Source organism: Neodiprion virginianus, chromosome 2 (genome assembly GCF_021901495.1).
Source record: "Neodiprion virginianus isolate iyNeoVirg1 chromosome 2, iyNeoVirg1.1, whole genome shotgun sequence".
Taxonomy (NCBI): domain Eukaryota; kingdom Metazoa; phylum Arthropoda; class Insecta; order Hymenoptera; family Diprionidae; genus Neodiprion; species Neodiprion virginianus.
In genome coordinates, this window is record NC_060878.1 from 33,217,899 (window position 1) to 33,235,060 (window position 17,162).

The 17,162-nt window shown below is 36.7% G+C and overlaps 3 protein-coding genes across 7 annotated transcripts; 1 reads left to right on the plus strand and 2 right to left on the minus strand.

The window, feature by feature from the left end:
* Positions 1-7,144: 7,144 nt before the first annotated feature.
* LOC124298866 (putative gustatory receptor 28b) lies at positions 7,145-8,997 on the minus strand. The gene is made up of 5 exons (XM_046751420.1): positions 8,936-8,997; positions 7,941-7,954; positions 7,788-7,856; positions 7,620-7,709; positions 7,145-7,524 (listed from the first exon to the last, which is right to left on the minus strand). Exons 1-5 carry the CDS (start codon positions 8,955-8,957, stop codon positions 7,474-7,476), a joined length of 246 nt encoding a protein of 81 aa, XP_046607376.1. The 5' UTR covers positions 8,958-8,997; the 3' UTR covers positions 7,145-7,473.
* LOC124298849 (carnitine O-acetyltransferase-like) lies at positions 8,719-14,410 on the plus strand. Of its 5 annotated transcripts, none has more exons than XM_046751390.1 (13): positions 8,719-8,816; positions 10,919-11,015; positions 11,193-11,323; positions 11,395-11,524; positions 11,666-11,838; positions 11,914-12,067; positions 12,165-12,342; positions 12,468-12,655; positions 12,716-12,816; positions 12,940-13,062; positions 13,440-13,761; positions 13,844-13,981; positions 14,085-14,410. In XM_046751390.1, the coding sequence occupies exons 1-13, from the start codon at positions 8,785-8,787 to the stop codon at positions 14,283-14,285; spliced, it is 1,968 nt and encodes a 655-aa protein (XP_046607346.1). In that variant the 5' UTR covers positions 8,719-8,784; the 3' UTR covers positions 14,286-14,410. The 5 variants fall into 5 exon arrangements, with proteins under 5 accessions (XP_046607346.1, XP_046607345.1, XP_046607347.1 ...); XM_046751389.1 differs by lacking the exon at positions 8,719-8,816 and adding an exon at positions 10,413-10,806; XM_046751391.1 differs by lacking the exon at positions 8,719-8,816 and adding an exon at positions 10,413-10,559.
* Positions 14,411-14,558: 148 nt separating this feature from the next.
* On the minus strand, positions 14,559-17,117 carry LOC124298856 (GDP-fucose protein O-fucosyltransferase 1). Its single transcript, XM_046751407.1, has 6 exons — positions 16,821-17,117; positions 16,102-16,217; positions 15,888-16,011; positions 15,374-15,738; positions 15,028-15,264; positions 14,559-14,888 (listed from the first exon to the last, which is right to left on the minus strand). The coding sequence occupies exons 1-6, from the start codon at positions 16,927-16,929 to the stop codon at positions 14,685-14,687; spliced, it is 1,155 nt and encodes a 384-aa protein (XP_046607363.1). The 5' UTR covers positions 16,930-17,117; the 3' UTR covers positions 14,559-14,684.
* Positions 17,118-17,162: the final 45 nt, after the last annotated feature.

Below are 17,162 nucleotides of genomic sequence, written 5' to 3' on the forward strand. Positions count from 1 at the left end.
GGTACCGTACTCGCGCCGGAGAGCAGCTTATTTCGATCGTCTGTACTGCGCATGCGCGGAGGCGAGTACGCGCGCCCAGCAAGGAAGCGAGCGAAGTCAGTCGCGACTCGGGGTCTGAACCGAACGGTACCTACACCGGAGAAGTTCGTCTCACCACTTAAGTATGTAGGCAAATCATAATTAGTTGGTGTGAAGCGTCGGTAGATTAAACGGATTTATAATCGAAATCTAAGTGGCCCTTACACGGCTAGAAGAGTGATGTAGTTCTTCAGAGAACTGGACTAGAATAACAAGGTAGGTTACTGAAGTCGCTAACATCTGCAATTAAGAAAGATCAATGAAAAATAAGAGCACAGAATTCGAATAATAATATAATGAGAGGGTTAGTGCAATATGGGTGTATGTGCATGTTAGCTAATTTTGAAATATCGATGTTCAAAATTATTAAACCTTTCAAAATTCCCCGCAAAGTTCGGAGTGCTCTTATGTATCGGCATGTCTATAAGAATAGTATACTATTTTACAGCCAAAATTCTACTGATTCGAATGATTGAACTATACTCACAATATCTTGCACTTACACCCTTTTTGCGTGAATATTCTTTGTGATTTCAGTCTCAATACTCATTGAGAACGTAGTACCGCAAGTTCGACCGGGGACGAGGAAAGACGCTTCAAGTACACTTGTACAGTTTTGTAGCAAGCGGCTTGAACCTTTTAGTTAATAGATGCAATGATGCGCACTTAGACGCCGCAATCGAACTTCAACCGACGTAAACGATTGTTTCCCTGAAAGGGTCAGTTTGAAGCGTACAGTCCATGCTTAGTTCGAATTTCTCAATTTTGTCAGTCGTACCCTTTTTGGACTAACCCCCTCAATTGTTTTAAAATATTACACTCACCGAATGTAAGAGCGTAAAGTCCAACTGAAAGAAACCGTACGCTGTGAAATTGAATTCTTCGTGTAGTATCCGGAGAGAGAATTCGGTGAGCTGAAAAGAAAATGTCGGATTAAATTTTTTATCATATGATTTCCTGTAATAATTAAGAAATAAAAAAACAGCAGTAATACGTTTGTAATTGCGGAAAGAAATAATACGCCTTACCTCCTTTTTCATTTCCGGTATCGTTGTTGTGGCCACCAGCTTGTGAACTACCAGACCAGTTCGCCTTGCCTGCAGTATTGCGTAGATTTTGGCAGAACGAAAGTTAATTTGCAACCGTTGTTGTTAGTAATATTAAAAGAAAATCAAATACCTCTTCTATAGTTTTTGTAACGTTGTTCACAAGAAGAGTGACGGGATATAAAATGATGAGTATAAAAAGCTCCCGAAGAGCAAAATCCAGCGAAAACGCTTCATTTGAGCCAAAAGGGCCAATAATTATCCAATAAGCGCAGTAAACGAGAGTGACGAAGCAATAACAGACGCACATTAAGATTGGAAACGAAAAGAAATTCGCAACGTCGTTAGTAATTTCAAAAAGCATCGTACGAATCCTGCGAAGTGATCGAAGAGCTGACAACTGATTGTGATTTGACAAATCCGATATCTCTGATCCGCTGCTGAGAAAAGGTATGGCGGATGAAAGGTAGTGAAAATCCTTGCAATTTAATAGCATATTGTTAACTCGGTAAAATTCCGCCTCTAGAAGTCCGACAATCAAGAAATATTCGGTAATAAAGCAAGAAATAAATATACATGGTAGGATTGTGACTACGAAATACACTAGGTCGTATCTATATTCCACCACACTGAAAGCAATGCACAAAGAAACGTTCATCACCCCGTGTACAACAGACAGCGTCAATCTACCTCTGATATTTGGTCCTTTCGTTAGAGAAAGTCTGAAGTCAACATCGATAAGTCTGTTCATAATAATTACAGCATTGCTCTGCTTAAAAGTCCAGGAAACAATAACAACCCAAACTGTTGAAATCGCGACGATGCTCCACGCGACGTCACAGAATGAACTCTGTTTAGTTTTGTGTTCATAATCTGTAGCCGCAAACTTTGGAACTAACAGCACATATGCAATTGGAATCAAAATTGCCAGTAGGAGATTATAAACCAGTCCGATTTTGGAGAAACTGAAGGCCCAGATGCACACAGGCTTGCCAAAGTTTGCAAACAAGTTTTTAGCTTGAACGGAAAATGGGGCGAGACCGAAAACCTTGAAACCATGAAGGATGATTTTCGTTAACTGGAGATATTTTTCCGGACGCTTGGCGGTCATTTTCGCAGTTGGCATCATCACCGCTGTAAATGTTGCGCAAATAAGGAAAAGATCAGTAATCGCAGCGATACGTCGATTTCACGCGAATATTTAATTAATTTATCTACGGCAATAATCAATCCTTACGAAACTTTTGTAACGCGCCCTTTGAGATACCTTATTGGACCGAACGTTCTTATTATACCGATGAGTTGTGTATGCTTCGAATAGAAAAATTTTCCCACAAATACTGCCGTCTATTATACGACGAATAATAGACGAACGTCGAGGCAACCCAGATAACGTAAAACACCCTTCTTCGTGTACCCACGGCATTGATGGCGGCACAGCTGCGTTCAAAATTAATGTATGAACGTGTCCTATGTTCCGATTTTATTTAGGGATATTAATAATTCACAAACTAACTTTCACTTTAATTTCAGGTACCGTCATATTCTTATCTTCGCGAATATCATTTATACGACGGAGTATACCGCAAACATTTTAAGGCCTTCTCCAAAATAAACTTTGCATCGCAGTCAAAGATATTTCGGAATTTTGAAAATGATCACACATATTTATTAACCAGGACTATTTGACAATGCAGCGTATTCGTCACTTTGCAATTCGATAGATGTGCTTTCTTTCGACACGCCTGAATTCAACCTCTTTCTTCATACATTGATATTAAAATAAAATAATCTCTGCTATCACTTTTTTCAATTTTGATTATTCTTCGCAATTACATATCTCTTGCTGAAATGAAAACTTTATTATCGATGAAGGCTAAAAATATTCGTCGTCCATTATTTTGTACTATATTTTTCTGTATCTCTCCAGACATGAGAAATAATGGCTATCCGGCAATAGCAAATTAAATCATATGTTAAGAGGTGGTAAAATAATTAATTCTTTTCAATCGATCTCTAATCTTCGATCAATGCGTTCGTATAAAAAATTCTGTAGCAAATCTAAAATTTCAACTTCACTTCTCGATCGATACACTGTGGAATGCCGCATCGATAGACGTCATGACGAAAGTTTCAAAACTTGCAGCTTCCAAAAAATTGTTTTACACCCTATGTAAATTTAACATTTCGAATTAACTGCCTTAGTTATTGTATTATGCATTCTTGTTTTATTTTATAATCTTTTAAAAGCCAATGACTGCTTCGTATATTTAAAATACTGGCACACTGTGCGCTTCGCATTGCATTGAGACTAGCATTTCATAAGCTACTTGATTTTTCAAAGCATCAATCAAAGCATAGCTCCTCGAAAAAAAGTATTTCGCATCGGAGAATGTTTGGTTTCTTTTAAAATCATTGCAGTTTCTCAAGTAGTTTAGTGAACTGACTAAAATGTGGTACTAATTGTAATTTTTGTCCGGCCATCGATACACATCTAGTAAATAAGCTATCATTGTTTAAGGACGCTGTATAAAAATAAAATAAAAAATAAAAATAAAAAACTTGAGAATTAACGTGCATGGAATTGAAACACTAAATATCAGTAATAATCGTTTATCTTTCTCTCGTGTATGACCATATTTACATATTAGCAGTATCTATCGGTACTTAAGCACATTATGTTACAATTAATAGTAAAACATCTACTGAAATTGAATAAAAATCACAAGATAGGTTCCCATAGATGCCAGCATCTGCAATGAAAGAAGTAACACCGAAGGTTACGGATTATATCTGCTCTGAAACGTTAATATGAATACCCACCGTATGCAAAAGTGCGAAATCCAATTTAAAAAATCCACAAGCCGTGAAGTACAATTCTTCATGCAGCAAGTGAAGAGAGAACTGTTCGAGCTGTAACCCAACCACACGATTAATTAAAGCTTGCAACTCCCAGAAGCTGACAATAAGTAGTGAAAAAATATAATTCGCATAGTCAAAAAGATAAGTAGAACCTTGTGAACCAAAACGAATTGAATGTAATTGAGTACGTCCAAAAATAGAATTAACTCGAATTAAAGCGAATTGGAAAGACTTGTATGTACGAATTCTTTTGAATTGGTTTCAATTTGTTTTGATTAGCGTTTAGATTCCGTTTTTGCCGTACTCAATTCGATTTGGTTTACTGGCACGTTACCTCCGATTTGATTTCCGGTTTTGTCGTTTTGGACAACAACTCGTGCACTACTCGACTGGAAAGTTTCGCCTAGAATGTAACACAATTCGTGTCAGAAGACTTTGTCGATTGTTGGATGGTAAAATGAAGTGAGACCTTCTCACCTTATACATGGCTTGTTCAGTGTTGTAAACAAGTAGCACGATGGGGTACGCAATTACGATAATCAATAATACCGTTGAAAGAAATAGGGGCAACGAAAATACCGCGTTCGGTGCAACGAATGGAGTAATGAGATAATAAACGTGGGTCAGAATTGCGTAAAAAGAAGTGCCGATGCATAATAAAATCGGGAATGAAAAAAAGTCCGAAATGTCACTGGAAATTTCAAAAAGCATCGTACGAATTTTGTGTACCGATTGGAGCATAATCAGCTGACTGTTATTTGGTGAAAAGAATGCTTCTAAGTTATTGTAATTGAGAAACTGTGTGCGGGGATACAAGTTGGTCCGAAAATCGTCGTAACCCGATAGAATCTCGTTCACTTTTTCAAACTCCTTGATTATCAATCTGACGACCATACAATATTCTACCATAAACGAAGAAACAATGAAATATGGTACGGTGAAATAAATAAAAACGAGGGTAGGAACTGTGGGTCGGAAAATTTCCTGGATGTATTCATAAATCCAGAAACAAGCGTTGATCGTCACGTATAGACAAACCGTTACGAACGTCCTTTTCTTTGATCGTTCCTTCTTCGATGTCACGTAAAAGTTGAGCAATAACATTTTGTTAGCAATGTCTACAGCTTTACTCTGCTTAAAAGCCCAGGAAACAATGACAACCCAAGCTGTACAGGATACCGAAAGTCCCAGTACCGCGTCGTGTATTGCAGTCAGTGAAGATTTGTTGTCGTAATTCATAGAAACCGACTTCCAAAATGAAACTGCGGTCAGAATTGAAAGTGCAATCGAGAGTAGAATATTATAGGCCAATCCTAAATTAGATGAATCCACAGCCCAGGTGCAAATGGAGTTGTCGAAGTTTTCAACAGAGAATGTTGCAAGTCCGAGAATTTTGAAAACGTAAACCATCACTTTGATGATCCAAAAAAACTTGACCGAATACTTGGCGGCCATTTTCACAAACTTTGTATTTCACTATGGCGAGTGCGCTATGATAGCGTATTAATATCACACGAATATAAATACGGCAGCAATGAATTATCGCGTATCGCAAACAAATCGTCAATGCTCATCGGAGTTTTTTCGCGCACTGAACGTTTTGTGGTGTACTTCCGTTTAGAACATACCTCCGATCGATCTGAAATTTGGTATACTTATGTATTTTGATGCGCTGATCAAGAATATCATACTCAAAACACCCGCAAATTCGATTTTCAAGGTCAAATCGACAAAAAATCGATTTTTTAAATGTTTTTCACATTTATTGCAATAAATATAAGGAAAAACCCAAACCCAAACCTAAACAAACCCACACACACACACACACACACACACACACAAAAGTTGATTTGATCTTGAAAATCTAATTTGCGGGTATTTTGAGTATGATATTCTTGATCAGCGCATCAAAATACATAAGTATACCAAATTTCGCATTGATCGGAGATATGTTCTAAACGGAAGTTTATCCACGTTTTGTTTACTTGCCTCAATATGATTGGAAAGCTTCGAATATTCCCTTACTTATCATACTAATTACGTACCTCGCATCATAAATAGTCAATCAACTGATGGCTTGTATGTACATCGAACTACTATTCAGGCGTACCTTATGGTGAGTTAGTATAACGGATGTCACGTCAACTCCTATAACGCTAATTAAAGGGTTACGGGTGATTGGGTTTGAATAATATTAATTACGATTAAAAGGAATAACGAATATGTTTAACAAGTATAAAGGGTGATGGGTAGATTTGATGTATAAAGTTTCAACCGTTTGATTGTTACACCAGGTAGAGTGCACACGTCTGCTCTACTGAAGGGTGCGTGGACAATTGCATTTTGAAATTGAAGAAGAACTTGAGAGAGACAAGACTGCGGGAAAAGATATATAGAGAAAAACCAAAACAAGGCCCGTAACTTTGCAGGATGCAGACGCGGTGGGAAAAAATGCAGCTAGGTACTTGGAAGGTTGAGAATAGCATAAAGGATGGGAAACTGAAGGACCTAGCGAAAGTTGTAAAACACCAGATTTGTGGTTCTAAATTATCCTTTTAACCTAGCGACGGTTTGCGACGCAACAGCTGCAGTAATTCATCACGAATCGAACTGAAGCCTGAATTAACATGCAGTAAATACCCATTTATAAGTTCAGCGATAAGGTAAATTAGTATTTTCAAACATTTTGATTCTTTCCGGGAACATTCAAGAAACTCAGTAATTACGAGAAGGTCTCATCAATTCGATGAGTGATTCGGAAGAGTGCCGAGAAAAATGAATCACTTAACAAATGGATGACAGAGTCGCGATGAGAATTTGCGATAGCCGCGTATAATGTACTTTAAATAATCGATGAAACGTAGAGTTCTCGTTGGTTGTTGTGTCTATCGTCCATCTTTCATAACTGTTGATGTAGTTTTAGTAATGAGACTTCATTCTACACGGACATCAAACTCATAAAGCGAGCCGACAGATGATTCAAGCATTTACACTTGCGATGATACTTGTAAAGAAAACGACAATTTTAATCTTCTCATTCATCTCAGCTACTTTAAGAAGAAAACATCGACATCACTGAAAAATGGTGTAAAACTGGTACATATTTATTCATTTTCTTGCAACTTTACATACGATATGTTAGACGCTGAGGTACCAAAAATTAACCTGACATGAATATTTCATCTTTAGTGCGATCATAAAATCCATAATGTTCGCATGTGTAGATAAGATTGATTAAAGCAAATGAGAAATCACTGTGAACTTGTGTATGCTGGATGTTAATTAGCATAAAGGCTTTCTGTTCGAATTCGTGTATGTTCACTATCCAAATTACCGAGTTCTTATAATTAGCTTCTTGGCAATCTCTGAGATTGTGCTCATTTCTAGCCATAAGACTTAGAATTGATTGAATCGCCTGCACGTGCCTGTCGATATCGAAATAATTGGGATCGATCGGTAGTTGATCTTCTTGCGAGTAGAACGACAGCTATCGGAATTGGATCAGAATAAAAAGGTAGCTTGCCGTAGTTCCCATCATCTATAATGAAAATATTATTCGTACGACATATTACGTATCGCAGCTTTTATTATGTACTAAATAAAACTTGAAAATATTTAAACTTATATATTTACCGTGTGTAAAAGAGTGAAGTCTAGTGTGAAAAACCCATAAGCCGTAAAATTGAATTCCTCATGCAGTAGCTGAAGTGAGAACTGTTCTAACTAAAAGCGAAGTTCGTATTAAAGATTATTATCAACGATTGCATATTGTTAACAACTAACGAATCAACAGTATGTTACCTGTGATTTTATTTCTGATCTCATCGCTGTGACTAAAAGCGTGTGAACTATCTGTCCGGTTAGCTTGGCCTGCAGCATATCGTATATAAAAGTTTTTTCAGATCAGTTCGTCGACTATTCAATGACAATTATTAAAGACAAACCAGTCGCTACCTTTTTGACAGTTTCTGTAACGTTGACGAAAAGTGATATGATCGGAGAAACAATTATGAAAAGCCAAATTGTACAGAAAATGGTCTCAGACAGCGAAAAGGGTTGATTTGGAATAATGGCAGGAATAGAGAGGTAATAAACTTGATGAACCATCGTAACAAAAGAATGAGCAATGCAGAGTAACATGGGGAACGAAAAGAAGTCTGCAACGTCTTTGGATATTTCGAAAAGCATTGTACGAATGCCATGGAATGATCGAAGCGCAACTAGCTGCGCGTAATTTGACAAACTTGATGCCTCTAAATGACTATTGAAAAGCAGTGGCGAAGAGGACAGATAATTCGAAAACTCTCTTAAATTTGACAAACACTCGTTGACTCTTCCAAGTTCGTTGGCCACCATTCCCATGGCCACAGAATATTCCAGGATAAACCAGTGAATAACAAAACTCGGTGTGTAAAAGAAACACAAATTCACCAAATCGTTGGGTAATAACGGAGTTTTTCTGTGTTCTATGACCCAAATAGTAATCCAAAGGAAGGGAGTGATCATCAGATGTACAGCTAAGCATACGAGCATCTTTTTATTATTTGGCCGCAGCTTACTCAGACCGGAAAGCCGAACGTCAACTTCTAAAAGTCTGTTCATTATCCTTGAGGCATTTTTTTGCTGGAAGAGCCAAACAGCGACGATAACCCAAGCTGAACAACTCGTCAATAGGCCCTGCACTACATCAGTGGTCTGATTTATCCAAGACTTGTGTTCATAATTCACGGAAACTAAATCAGGCACATCGAATGCAGCCATAATCGGAAACGAAATTGTGATTAAAAGATTATAAATCATGCCTGTTTTCGAAAACACGAATGCCCATGGGCAAGTGGGATAGCCAAGTTTTTCAATCGGAGTTTTCATCTGAACTGAGAATGGGGCAAGCCCAAAGATTTTGAGAAATTGAAAGATTATTTTTACGACCCAGAAAAACTTTTTATTACGCGATGGAGGCGCTTTCATCATTCACGGCGGTTGATTAATAATAAATTATACGATTTCAGAGAGGTTTAGTAATTAAGTTCAAGCAGATATCTCAATAATGATCACAGCATTTGGACCGAGAGTTCATCATAATTAAAAACTTTTATCGAAATGAATGATTTTTAGTGAGTTTGCAAGTTGATTGTCTTCTCTTATCAAATGCCTGTCACATAACAACTAAACGTGTAAAACTGAGACGGAACCAGTACAAGTTGCATGTTACAAATACGTAGATCAAAGTCGTTTTTGCTTATTAGCGTGATTGGAAAACCTAATAACGAACTTTATTAAATCATAGCTGAACTTCGGAGTGCGTGCAGAGCGTTACAGATGATTACAACTCAGCTCAGATATGTGCACATATAACAATACATGGCAGCCTAAATTACAAAGTAAGAAACTAGTGTACGGGGAATTCATACGTTGAATGTTATATCAATTGTGCAAAAGCCTGTGAGTGAAATACATTTGTTTTTGCTCAACTATAAAACAATGGATTGTAAGCACTGTAAAAAAATTACAAAAAGAAAAAAAGCACTCAGCAAATTAATGTTAACAGCTACACGAATGTACGGCCACACTTCGAATTATTGAAATACGCATATGCGTAATGTAAACTCTACATCCTTCGTCGTTATGTTCCACAAAGATCAAAGTCACGATAACTAAATGACTACACCTGAGATAAATGTTATTTCTGATATCGAGATACTTCATTTTGATGAATAATAGCGACTTCTTCACTGCTATGTGACCATCGTTATTTTATGAAGCTCCATTAATTCAAAATATTGTTAACGCGAAGGCACGTTTGACCACAACGTTGGCTGCGCTTGGCTACTAAATAGCATTAATTCCCAAAGGTCTGTCCAAAAAATTCACCCAACTTTTATTGTTCAACCGGATTTTGTCATTCAGACATTGTCCAATCAATATAGTACCCAAGAAAGTTTTCCATTTTATTTAGTAATCGATCAAGTATTTTCCAACCGTGACACACCTAACTGTTTATCTTGTTCAGGACACTAAGACTTATTTTCGCAAATTAATACAATAACATTGAATCTCAATTTGTAATTCTTCTACGCCTAACGACAAACAAATTGGGTTACTGATGGGTTACACAGTTTGCCATTACTAAGGCGTTATCTCGTTCATTATCGGTCGCCTTTTTGTCAACGCGTTTTTCTTTCCAAGATTCTAATCAACGTCTTTTCAGCTCATTAATAGTAAGTAAAGTTGCAATACTCAGAGAAATTAAAACACCACTCGTCTCAACAGAATTTTTATCATTGTCAGGGAATGATACTTACGAAAAATTTAATGCCTGGTCAACAATGGTAAAAATTTTCTTAAATTCAAACAGTGTCGAACGGTAGCGCGATCCGTAGCAATTACGACGAGAGGCGGAACTAAGGGCGGGAAATCGAGGTTAGAACATTTGGATACATGAAACGTAATTAGTCATTTCAAACCGTGCAAAATCTTGAAAAATGAATCAAATTTCACGCGTGTAATATACAAAGCCGCACATTTTACTTCACGACTATTCTGCTATAATTATCGCGTGATCATGGACTTAATGTACGCTGCCTATTTTCTTAACTACACAAATACGTTCACCAAATGCATTACATGACATACCGTTCATTAAGCAATTATAGCTGCATCAGCTGCATCGAACTGTACTTGTGTTACGTTCACTATCTCCGATGATCTTTGAACCGACCAAAATTAGCAGGGACTAGCGTTTCCCACAGAGAGTATCATTAGTAGAAAAACCTCTGGAAAAGCGCTTCATGCTTTCGTATTACGGTTTTGTAGAATACAGGTACACGTATCGTCTGCCACCTGATAGCCAATTCATTGTCATAAAATTCTTTGTCACTTTTATCTGTCGGATATTCTCACTTACCATTGGAATAATTATTTTGTAATTACAGCCTCTTGTCTGGGGGAAAAAACCGTGATAACGTAAATAAAAATCAACCAATCATGCAGAGATCTCTAATGACACTTCCCTCACTAAACAGATTTTTGGCAAGTACTGCTATTCGTTGTATTTTTCGCAACTGCTATGGAATTAAGATAACAATTACCACTGTTTTAACGAAAATCAACATCTTCACTTCATGTTTTTTTGTCTTACCTTTGCCTTCCTTCCAACCTTTTATAACATTGTAAGAGACTCTGATGATTATTTATTACAAATTACAGATCGGTGCTAGGATAAAATTTATACCAGTATCAGTACACGCCGCTAATATCACCTCGATTAAATTAAACAAGGAAATACCACCCAAGCAACCTGTTCCTGAACTAAAAAACACTATCAAACGTTATTTAAAGTTAGTACTTGAAATCAAATCTATTTCTTCCACAAATGTCTAGTTTTATTCAAGGTTTTTGTCCTTTTCAGATCTCTCGAGCCATTATTATGCGACAAGGAGTACTGCGAAACTGAAAAAATTGTAAAAGAATTTGAGAAAGGTGTTGGCGCTGAGTTACATCGCAAGTTACTGGAGCGTTACGAAAGCACAGAGAACTGGGTAAAGGGTATATTGTGGGTCATAGTTACATTCAACATTTTTTTATCAATAATATTTATTTAATTTCTTACCCAAAATATTACATGTTATATCTTGATGCATTAAATATTTTTTTCTTATTTACTTACGTTTCCTTTGCAGATGAACGAATGGTTTCTGCATGCTGCATACCTGGGATACAGAATCCCTTTAATCGTTCATTCTAGCCCAGGGACTGTTGGTCCTTTGCAAAAATTTTCCTGCCCAGACGAGGTATTTATCTTTGGAGGAAAATTGATTGCCGCTGTTTGTGAATATGATTCTATGATAAAAAGGTATTTGTATTATATTATACTGCAGATGATCTAAATATATACATATTCTTATATACATATGTTACCTTTCTACAGTGGCAAAATGAAACAAGAAATGGCAGGAAAGGATCCGCTCGACATGCAACCATATGCTATGATACTTGGGACTTACCGACGCCCTGACATTCCTCTGGACTGTCAGTTGCATACGGATACTTCAGATCATATTATTGTGATACACAACAATCATGTTAGTTTACATCAACAGTTACTATTAATTGAATGATCATTTTACTTCTACATTCTTGTCATACAATACACTAAAATAATTCGTGTTTTGATTACAGATTTTTAAACTAAATATTTTTGACGAATCTGGCAAGAATCGAACCCCTCTATCCGAAGGTCAGCTTGCCGCATCGCTGAAGGATATAGCTGGGCGATCGGCTGTTGCTGGTACACCAATAGGAATCTTGACAGGAAACGACAGGGATACATGGGCGAAGGATTACAAAAAACTTGAGGGTTAATTCTTGTTTACATTATCAAGAGTAGGAAAGCAAATGCAAGAATCGATACGAATTAAAAGTTGGCTAAAGTCCTCACGGTTTTGCAGCGGATAAGAGAATGAATGTCTATTCTCATTACAGCTTGTGGGAGTAACCGAAAAATATTAGAAGATATAGAAAACGCAATGTTTGTACTTTGCTTGGACAAAGCAATGGGAAAAGATATCTCGAGAGAAAAGAATTATGAGTCTTTTAGAGCAGTGCAGAGCCTGACGGGGGTCACCTGCGAGACTAATGCTGGGAATCGTTGGCATGACAAAGCTGTTCAGGTTTGTTGAGTAAGGTAATTTTTAGCATTCAGATATTTATTTTTTCGACCTATTTAACAGTTCATAGTATCATATGATGGATTCGTCGGCATGACTTACGAACATAGTCCGTGCGAGGGTGTTCCAATTGCAGTTCTACACGACCACGTATTAAAATATATGTAAGAATTTTTATTTGTGTATTCATCGTTTGCTGCTTATGCAAAAATTTGTTTTTTGTTTCTACTTTTATTTGTCGTCTTTTCCTTCAATAATTTCTGTAACTAACTGTTCCCTCGTTTTAGAGCGAACAAAAAGGACAATAAATGTGACCAACCCAAGGAATTTCCTAAGGCCCAGCTTATGAAATTTTATCTTCCTGAAGGAATAGAAAAATCAATTTCTGCAGCCACATCTACAGTTGAAGAGTACGTGTAATATTATTAATCCCAACATGAAATATTATTTTTGGATTTGAGAATAAATTTATAGTTCAAAAGTTGAGGTCTGATATGGGCCGTCGACGACTACGACGACGACGACGACTGAATGCTTACCTTACATTACGTCAGTATTATTAATCATAAAAAAAATCAAATTCAACCAAATTTCGTTTCTTTTTTTAACGATCATTTCTAGCTTTCTAGACCCACGAAAAATATGAATCCAAACTAATTTTTTTTACATTGTATAAGTTCATAGCAAAAAATTATTTTACATAGCTGAATTTGAAATATCTTGTACAATAATTATTCAAGTAAACGGTGGCTCCTGAAAAACTGAAGATTCTGTCTTCGATCAACAGGATTTCAAAAGACATTGACATGGAGTGTTTTACTTTCGAAAATTTTGGAACCGAGATGATCAAGAAGAACAAAATGAGCCCGGACAGTTTTATACAAATGGCGATGCAACTCGCGTATTATAGAATTCATGGAAAACCTCCAGCCCACTATGAATCTGCAGGACTGCGTAGATTCCGTAACTCAAGAACCGAATGCATCAGATCCACTTCTGTAGAATCTGTTCAATTTGCACAAGCAGTGATTAGCGGTAATACTTCAAAATTGCAAAAGAAAGAAGCAATGATGAAAGCTATAAATGCGCACAAAAAATTAGCTGGGGAGGTCAGTTTTCACTAAGCAGCAGTTAGGTGTTGATCTGTAGTTCATACAAACACTAACACAATCATTTACTTGGCTTCCATAGGCTGCTACGGGTCAAGGTGTAGATCGGCACTTATTTGGATTAAAAACCATAGCAACGAAAGAAGGCTCAACCCTTCCACAAATTTTTACAGACGTTGGATACAAGAGGAGCACACATTTCACTCTAACATCTAGCCAGGTGAGTGTACATTTCTAATCATTCTCTGTTCACCACTTCTCGATTAACGGAATATTCATACAGCAGAGAGTTAAAATTTTGATACAATTAATGGCGTTACCAGGTTCCGTATAAGACCGCTTCGTTCATGTGTTACGGACCTGTAACACCAGACGGATACGGATGCTGCTACAACCCGCGACCTCAAGATATACGAGTGGCTTGCTCTTCTTTCAATGCGTGTAAAGAAACGTGCACTAAAAAATTTGCAGAAGCACTACAACAATCTTTCTGCGATATGATAGAGCTAGCCACTGAATGTTGAAGCGCTAATATTGGCAATTAAAACTATCATATACGACATGATCATCATTTTTTTTTTTTTACAAAGAAACGTATTTTATAAATTTATATATTGTTCAAGTTTAAATAAATCTAAATAATACTAAATCAGCGTTGTCATAAAAGAGGTTTAACTGAAATTTGATCAGTTAAACAGTTTGAAAGTACAATGTGCCTTATCTTGTTCCAAGTATTACTTTCAAGTATATACTCCCTACATAAAAAATCCGACACAGACTGTCGGATCTCCGTCGGATCCGAAACAGATCCGCTACAATCCGCTACAAACTGTAGCAGATCTGTGTCGGATCAGACAGAGATCCGACAGTCTGTGTTGGATTTATTATGTAGGGCTATAATAAAAATAACTTATCACTAATATTTACAATTCCTCATGCGAAACGTACGAAACAGTTCTTTCTGGTGGGAAACCCCAAAAAATAGTAGGATACCCACGCACTTCCCTCTCCCTGGCCACAAACGCAGAAAATGATGAAATACAGTTACCGATGAAGTAATTAGATCTACCTAAAATTGCTAGGTCCAAATGAGGAGACGCAGGTTCTTCTTGTTTATGTACAGTAATCTGTAACAGAAAAATAATAGTTAGCAGTTATAAAGATACAAATGTGATTGGGCAATCAAAAATTTTTGTTATAAAAACAATCAATATCAAATTACTACTTATTTTTATTACAATATAGAAGAAAGAAACTAAAACTCACTTCCATTCGTTTTAGGGCTTTGCTGAGCTCCGGTATCAAATGGTTGCTATCTGATGCCACAAAGATGGATTTAACATCGTTGTTTGCACGAATAATGCGTTTTAATTGTCTGATTATTAATTCAAAGGGTGGTAGACACATAGCAGACGTAGCTTTGCCTCGTTCATTTCTATACCCTAAACACTGTGGTGCAGCAAACAAGTTCGGTGAACTGGAAATGAATTCACAGGCCCTCACCTGTCAGTAAAAGCACAATTCATTTGTTATTTCACATACACATAAGTAGAGAATCAACTTTGTTCTTTGGTGTAAAAAAAAACACAAAAAAAAACGGAATTGAATTTACCCAATCAACTCCATTCCGTAAGTGAATTCCAACGTAAGCTCCTCTTGGCAGGTGGTTCTTCACAAATGACTTAGCTTGATCTGCAATTTTATCATTCCAGCCGACGCACTTTTGCAGCTTTTTGTTCTCCATTTGAACAGGAAAGCTAGCAGGAGCTCCAGTGAATGCTAAAACTGGCCAATAACTTGAGGGATATTTACGTGACCACTGATATACCATGTCACTGTGATGAACGTCATAATGCAGTGGCCCATAAAACTCTGACCCAACAAACTCTACGTCAAATGTGTCCCAAAATGGTCCAAAGGGGTTGCCGTCCTTCGCGTTGCATGACCCTGTACTTCCTCGTACAGAGTAACAAAAAGCTTGAACAAGAACCAGACTATCAGAGTATACATCAATAAGAAATTCTATGACAATATGATTCCAGATACTCCAGAGATTGAATGTGATTCTTTCAAGTAAACTTTTACTGCAAAAATTAAACTGCGACAATAATATCTGGAATACATACAAATCCTTTTTGACTCTGGCCACACAGTAGGTGCAATTGTCTTCATGAATTCTTCCATTACAATCACCCTGTGGCAACTTTCCAGTTGAGATACATTAAAATAGGTGTCAAATGGTACTTGTACCTAAAAAAACAAGGAAGGTAAATAAATTACAAATAAAATCGAGATTTTTTTATACTGCCATGTTTTTAAACCTGCATGTATAACACTCACCGATTTCGTCTCCCCTGTGCGATATTCAACCCATGGTGGCACAACTAATGTGCGATTTAAGGCAATGGAAAAACCCAATGCACCCAAAAAGTTATCTGCTTGGTTACCAAATCTACCTGGAAATATTGCATGTGACAAAACCATGTTAATGAAGTAATAAGCATTGACGAAATAGTCAGTTTATGTAGGGTTGGAGTCAGGAAATTCGTTTTCTTAATGTAAACAATCGAAATCCAATAATCATGATTTCTTCTAATTCATAATTATTTGGAGATGAGAGTATAAAGAATTTGTTGCTTAATCAAGTTATGTGTCTGATAGTGAGAAAACTAAAATTTCCAATGTATGTGATTTTTATTTAATCAAGTTGGTCTCGTAAATCTATGATGATTTATTTCATAGTATTTACTGATCCTATGTGAGGAGCACGAAAAAACAGGATTAGTACTTTTTGTCATCAAGTAGCCGAAGGCTTCATGAAAAATTATATAAAAATATTTAGCGGCTTATCATAAGGTCAATTGAGATTCTATCGCCTTGAAATCAAATGAACTTAACCTTAAAATTAGGGGTTGAAAAAAGTCTATTCACTTTCCAATTTTCCCAAAAATATTCAAAATGTGGATCTGAGAAGTAGTGAAAGAGATTGAAAGGTAGTAAAGTTAAATGAAAACTATCTGACTCAAATATTGTAATTTGAAAATTAAAAAATTTCTCACCCATGCAAGGACAGTAAAGAATGTAGCCATTCTCATCGATCTCTGCGTATTTACAGTATCCCATATAAACTTGTTCAAAGAATATAATGAAAAGAAGGAACTTGAACATTTTTAATTGTTACTTTTCGACAATGATCTCTTTGTAACTTAAACTATCAAACTTGCCAACAATCCTTCAAGGAACTGTAAACAGTCTTCCGACGTGCGGTGGTTTCCATGGCAACCGTAATAGCGGAAGTAAAGATTCAAGCCGCAAACGGCAGAAGCTGATCAAAATTTACCGTGAGTTTGTCAAGCTTGTGAAATTATTTAGACATTCAATGAATTTTAACCTAGTACAGA